The following is a 7,152-nucleotide window of genomic DNA, read 5'->3' on the forward strand; positions in this document are numbered from 1 at the left end:
CAGGCTAGATGATCTGTTCAGGTCCCTCCTGACCCTAGCTACTATGAAACTATGAAACTACAGTTAAAATATTTTTCATTTAGATATACCCTTTGACCAAGACAAATCACTTAACTTTCTTTTTCATTTTAAATCTCTGAAGTTGATTCTTGCTACACCAATTACTATATGTAGAGACTTTACCAAACAAGTTATATATTCTTTTCCAGATCACTGGAAAACCTTAACTCAGTGCAATGATTTTATATTGTAGTTTTGTTTTTATTCAACAGAAGAAATCTAAATAAAACATTTCTCTAAACCGACATACTGATTTTGCAACCCTGGCATCTTTGGTTGCTTAGACCAGGAGTGGGCAATTATTTTGGCTGGAGGGCTGCTTACCAAATTTTGACAAGCTGTCAAGGGTTGCATGGATAGCCCCACTCCTTGACAGGTGCCCTGCCCCTGGTTGAAATCTTGTGACTCAAAGTCACGTCCCTAGCCCCTGACCTTTGCCACCAGAAGTCCCTCCCCTTGCCCCTGGAAGTACTCCTTTCAGCAAGGAGTTTTGCCATCTCAGAACAAGAAAAATACCAAATTATATTCTTAAAAAGGCCCCAAAAAACCCAAACATCTACAACCTTCATTAATTTGATTTCAAAAAATATTTGTGTGTCTTTGTGTAGTGTACATAGAGGTGATCGCACAAAAGCTTAAAATAAAGTCTTCCTCTTGTATATTATGGGGGGTGTAGGTTTGCGTGGAGCTGTGGGTGTGGGAGGGAGGGTATGGGTGTGTCTGTGAAGGGTTTGTTGGGGAGTGGGATGAGGAAGCATGTGGGTGTGTGTGTGGATATGTGGGGTGTGGGAGGGAGGGTGGCTGGGATATGCAAGGCGCAGTGGGGATCTGCGTGTATGGCAGTGCAAGGGGGGACATGGGTACATGTGCATGTGGGACTCATCCTATGAACACACACCCTCCCTTCATTGCTGTCTCTCTCTCCTCCCACCCTCATTGCACAAGTGCGTGTGCGCGCGCGCGCACACACACACACTCTCCTGTCCCCGGGTACTGGCATGGGCCCTGTGCTCCCACAGTCCAGTGATGCAGCCAGGAGCCACGTGGTGCTGGAGCAGCCAGTGGGCAGGAAAGCGAGCAAATGGTATCTACAGGCCAAGAGAGTGGGCAGTGAGTGGGTGTGGAGTAATAGCTGGGCAGGAGTGTGGGGCCAGTGCTGACAGAGCTCAGAGCAAGGTGACAGCAGCATGGGGCTGAGCTGGCAGGGCTCTATGGAATCAGGCCAGCTCCCTCCTCTTCCTGCTAGTGCAGCCCAGTCTGGCTCCACAGAGCCCTGCTGGCTTGGGCCCCATGCACCTGCTGCCCCACTCTGGGTCTCCACCAGCCCTGGCCCTGGGTACTGTGCACACCCCATGCTCGCTCGCTGCCACTTCTCCCCCACCTGCCACCACTTTCACCGCTTTCCTGCCCACTGTGGCGCTCCAGCACCACATGGTTCCTGGCTGCATGGCTGCGACTGCAGGACTCAGCAGGAGCCGGCCCAGCCTGGCCCGAGGATTGAGGCAATCACCCGTGGTCGTCCCCTGCCTCCCTCCCCTGCTCCTTCTCATCTGAATTTCCCTCCCCGATGGAGGGAGGTGGGGAACAGCCCCAGACCAAAAGCCTCTGGTAGGCAGAGGCTTCTGCTTGGGGATGGAAGGAGGCTGGGGTAGGGTGGGGCTGGCCTTGCTGCTGGGCTACAGGGTCCTGCCACTGGCTTCTGCTGGGTCCTACTACCCCTGGCTCCTGTCATCTTTAATATTGATCTGCTCCTGGCTGCCTGTCAATTTTCTAAATTTTTTAGGTGCCCCATGGGCCGAATAGAATGGCCTGGTGGGCTGGAGCTGGCCCATGGGCCATATTCTGCCCGCCCATGGCTTAGATCCAAGCAGAGTGATACTCAGCCTAAGAGCAATCTCGCTGCAGAACCAACCTAAAATTAGTCACTTAGAGGTAAAATAAAGTGTCAACAAAAATAAGTACTTTGTTATTAAATCCTATTGTGTGCACTGTAGATCATCACAGGACCCCACAATATTCACTGCTGACAGATGGAACAAGAGATATTTAGTTCTATGCAAGTATTTCCATGTGCAAGAACTTTTGATAATTATTTGTAAACCTCCATTAAAAATAGATTGTTTCCCCATTAACATTTATCTTGCCATTATCTCTGCAGTGTTTCCTATATTTCAAATAGGAAATGTCAAAAAGCAGGGTAAGTTTAAACTGCTACAGGCCATAAAGAGTCTAGATTTGTAATGGTGTTCCAATATTTTAAACAGTTTTAAAATGTATGTGTAGATTTATTTTAAGAACTATCACATAAGGAGCTCTTAGTGTGGCAGTTCACGTTAAAAAAAAATAAAGTGTGCGCGCTTTCCCACACAATTTCATTGCTTAACACAATGCAGACACTTACTTCAGAGCAGCTTTATTTAAGTTGATTAGAAAGAATTTTAAAATCGTTGACTAATGGGACGAGCAGACCTGATCAACATTACTTTGTAGGGTTTTGATAAAGAATAGCATCATTAAAGAGATGACAAGTAACATGTTTTGATAAGGAAACGAAGCAAATTCATTCATTATAAAGGAACTGTATGTCAGGCATTAGAACTTTTTCCTTCAGACTCCCATCCATATAACAAATGCAATACCTTTTATAGCACCTTTTGTGCAATGGGTAACATTTATGTTTGTAGATCAGGGGTATACAACTGGCAGTCCACCAAGGATTAAGTTGCAGCCACCTGGGCTACCCCACCCTCCTCCTCTACCTTCTTGCTGCTTGCCCCCACTTCAGGGAGTGGGGCAGTACAGTGGCTGGGGGACCTGGGGCCATGAAGTACAGTGGGAGTGGGGTAGCATCCTCACAGTGCACAGCCAAGGGGCCCATGTCTCAGCCTGGTGCAGCCCCTGAGGCATTTGGTCACTTAGAAGCTGAACAGACCTGCTGTAGATCATACACTTGATCTTGGTCCACAAGAGGCTGAGGGGAAAACCTGTCTGTTAACAAATATAATAAAAGCTCATCAGTAGTTAAAGGATTAAAATTAGAATCCTTTGAAACCTCTGCTACTTTTAATTTGAAATTTATACTGAGTACATTTCAGACATACTTGTTATCTTCAAAGTCATGCATAGCAGGGTGAGAACAAGAAGAAGAATTATCCTTGTTCCTTTTGCTTATTATTCTGGGTTTGTGATCAAAACATTTCTGAAATACAAAAACAGGTGATTACAGACAAACATTAGATACTTTTTCTATATGAAATCACCCAAAAGATCCTAGCAAAGACACAGGCTGCTCAGACTATTATCCAACGTGCACACCAACATTTACAAGCTAGCAATGAACCAAATCATCCCATTAGCAGTTCATTTTGCTATCTACCAAAACAATTAAATGAAAAAAACATTTTAGATTACTTCAGATCATTAAAAAACAAGCAGCCAAAGTAACTTGTTAAATAAGCACCTCACAAAGAAACATAAATAGTCCATGGTGCTCTTGAAGGAGTTGGGATACAGTAAAGGTGATTTCTCCATTTCCTCCAAAGAGAGCTTCTCTACTAAAGGCTCCTTTGCGCTCCAAAGTCCATACATCTATCTCCTCCTGGCAGTATGCAAATGTGCAATGGCCTGGATATCTACACTCTTCTTCAGCAGCAACATCTAAAATAACATCAAAAATAGAGTAAAATTTGAAATTTTTACGCAGCTTCCCTTCAACCATATTTATCCTCTTAGAGTATAATATAAATAGACACCCTGTTTAGAGCAGGATCATCTGTACTGGGACATGTCCAGTCACACCAGACCCACATCACTGGTGTCTAAAGATGTCACTGGGGTTGTTGTCCTGCAAGTCAGACTCCTGCTGCTCTGAGGGCTTCCAGTCCTGCAGGACAATGGCCATTTGTGTTACACCCCAAGTTGGGGCACGCCAGTGATGTGTGCTGCGAGAATCCCCTACGCAGGGATTCCTAGGCCATGACTCTGCAAGTGTAGAAGGGGGAACCCCCATTAGACAAACCCATGGAGGTTCCCCACCTTTGTGCTTGCAGATGTGCGCCCCGGTAATTTTGATGCCAGCCTCTACAGCCATGAAAGTACCTGCCTGGGGCATGTGCTCCCACCACCAGAGAACAGATACCAGTCACAGAAAGGCAGCACAAATGCTGAGCACTCAAATTTGGGCATTTGTGGTACAACAAAAAGCTAGGAGATGTTTGCTCTGGTTTTGTGCAGCCGTAAATTTTTATGGTGGTACAAAGGTGACATCTGTTTGTAGCCATAGTCTCCATTCAGAATATTTTTTATGATAAATCTGTCTGGTACACAGTTCTAGTCTCTTCAGTCTTGCTACTTTGTAAAGTATTGCACTGAACAAGATAATATTATAGGGTGCTTGCAGACGTAAAAAAAACCAAACAGCAGTTTACTTTAAACTAGGTGTTCCTGTGCCAAGACCCGCACATGCCCAGAAGAGGCAACGCATTACTTTAACTCAGCTCACCCATCGTCTGTAAAAATTGGGCACTTTAGTGGGGCTTTTTTAGTGCTTTTATCTAATAGTTGATTGAATCAGCTTCAGCTAAAAGCGCCAAAAAGCCCTGCTGAAGCACCCAATCTTTACAGATGTGTCCCAGGGACGCAGAATCAGACAAGGGGGAAGCCTCGTTCAGAGGCAGACCCCAGACCAAAGTAAAAGAAGAAAAAAAATACCTGTTACAGGGGCCCGGTGGAGCGAGGAGGCGCGCCATGGAAAACTGCCCAGGCAGCTTATCAGCCGTGCCCATCTCCAGCTGGGGCCAGGTGACATCATGAAGAGATGCCACCCAGTGAAGATAAAAAATCAGCTCCAAAAGTTCAGGAAGGGGGGACACCGAGGGCCGGAGGAGCGGCGGGGGACCGCTGGGCAGAGAGCGTCCAGCCGCTGCAGTCAGCAGAGGCAGTGGTGGCGGCAGGAACTGCAAGGGATCCCTGAGCCAGGGAAAACCAGCGGGGATCGAAGGAGCCGGCAGGGAAGCAGCAGCGGCAGCTGGAGCTGCAAGGGATCCCCAAGCCGGGGAAGACCAGCAGGGACCAAAGAAGCCGGCAGGGAGGCCGGCAGAGGCAGCGGCAGCAGGAGCTGGGAGGGATCCCTGTGCCGGAGAAGACCAGCAGGGATCAAAGGAGCAGGCAGAGAGGCAGACAGCGGCTAGTGGGAGCCGGCATGGGAAATCCTATCAAAGGCAACAGGTGCCGTGGCTCCAGGGCGGAGGTGGGTCCTGGAGGGAGGAGAGAGACCCCGGCTGTGGTGAAGGCATGGACCCTGACCCAGAGGACGCGCTAGCCTAGGGGCGTTAGGAACATTAGGGGCTAGGGGAGTACGGGACTCTCCCCATGGTTGCTCTTCTTCTTTTTGTTCTCCCTTTGTCTCGTTTCTCTTGTAGTCGTGTTGTTAGTTTCATTTTTCTGTGTGTTTCATGTTGGCTTGTTTTGGGGCAAGGGGTTTTATGGTAGTGAGGGTATCGGTTGCGTTTTCCCTTTTCGGGCTGATCCATTTTAGTTCCCTGTCTAGAGCAGGTTAGCGGAGCCCTCTGTACCAGGCTGGGGTAGCAGGGACCCCATTCAAAGACGGGAAAGAAACCACGTGAGAACACAGTGAGGACTAACGACATCAGTCCTAGAAGGCTCAGGGTGTCGAAGGGGACAAGCCCAAAGGCCAAGTGTCACCAGACCCTCCGGATCTGGCCAGAGCCCAAGTTGCTTATCTGCGAGGGAGTGCATGGGGACCAGGGAAGACATCAGCAGGAGATAGCCACAAAAGATCCTGAGGCTCATCTCGAAGGTTAGCGTACGGTCGGGGTGTAGGGGAAGTTGGAGCCCCGTGGACGTCCACTGGGACGTGTGACTCTGGAGGCATCCTCAAAGGGGACCCCCTTCACTAAAGGACCATCCAAAGTCATGGCAGGTGAGTTTGGGGGACACCCTGAAGGTAACTGAGATACTCTCTGGGGTCTACACGAGGTTCCCTGGCAAGCAAGGACAGTTGCTTGGGCAAAGGTGGCGCAGGAGCGAACCATCGAGAGGAGACAGGCACAAGATGCTACAGAGAAAGGTTGAAGCAATGCAGTGCTTCTTCCAGTAAATACTGGAAGCAAGGCACTGTGTTTTCTATTTCACATCTGCAAGCAGCCATAATTTGGACTCGCTCAAAAAAGAAAAAAAAAAAAAAGCATATGTATTCTTAGGTATGCGCAGCTGGACCAATTATCTGTGCAACCTGCAGCAACTCTCCTCTATTTCAAACAAAAATACTGAAAATACAAGATACCTTTTCTTTGCCAAATCTAACTATAGTTTGCATAATATGACAAACTAATTAATCCCCTGAATTCCAAAAGTAGAAGGCTCATACTGTGAACAGTCCTTATTAACCAGTGAAGTGTCCAGACTCCTAAATAACCAAGACATTAGCGTATACTCAACACTTGGAATAATCCCAGAAATTACTGCCATATCTTTTTTAAAAAAGATTAGCTAGTCAAATATGAATAATCATTGAAGAATATGCTCTCCGAAGGTAACCACAATCATAGAATCACAGATAATTAGAGTTGGAAGGTCCAGACCTCAGGAGGTCATCTAGTCCAACCTGCTGCTCAAAGCAGGACCATCCCCAACTAGATCATCCCAGCCAAGGCTCTGTCTTAAAAACCACCAAAGACAGAGACTCCACAACCTCTCTGGGTAACTTGTTCCAGTGTTTTCAAGCAGGACCAAGGAGGTGATCCTCCCCCTCTATGCGGCACTGGTCAGGCCGCAGCTGGAGTACTGCGTCCAGTTCTGGGAGCTGCACTTTAAGGAGGGATGTGGACAGCATCGAGAGGGTCCAGAGGAGGGCCACTCGCATGATCAAGGGACAGCAGGGAAGGTCCTATGAGGAAAGGTTACGGGACCTGAACCTGTTCAGTCTCCAGAAGAGAAGGCTGAGGGGGGGATCTTGTGGCCTGCTATAAACTAGTCAGGGGGGATCAACAGGCACTGGGGGAGTCCCTGTTCCCCCGGGTGCCGCCAGGAGTGACCAGGAATAACGGTCACAAGCTGGCAGAGGGAAGGTTT

At 48.0% G+C, this 7,152-nt stretch overlaps 1 protein-coding gene across 4 annotated transcripts in view; it reads right to left on the minus strand.

Annotated features, from left to right (window-relative positions):
* Positions 1–7,152, minus strand: part of ZC3H7A (zinc finger CCCH-type containing 7A) — a 54,535-nt gene that overhangs the window by 14,346 nt on the left and 33,037 nt on the right. For all 4 annotated transcript variants that reach the window (XM_025203383.1, XM_006015521.3, XM_006015520.3 and 1 more), the window contains 2 exons: positions 3,521–3,717; positions 3,162–3,259 (listed from right to left, as the gene is read on the minus strand). In XM_025203383.1, the coding sequence (XP_025059168.1) occupies positions 3,162–3,259; positions 3,521–3,717 (295 nt within the window). The remainder of the gene's footprint in view (positions 1–3,161; positions 3,260–3,520; positions 3,718–7,152) is intronic.

The sequence above is a fragment of the Alligator sinensis genome, unplaced genomic scaffold (assembly GCF_000455745.1).
Source record: "Alligator sinensis unplaced genomic scaffold, ASM45574v1 scaffold73_1, whole genome shotgun sequence".
Taxonomy (NCBI): domain Eukaryota; kingdom Metazoa; phylum Chordata; order Crocodylia; family Alligatoridae; genus Alligator; species Alligator sinensis.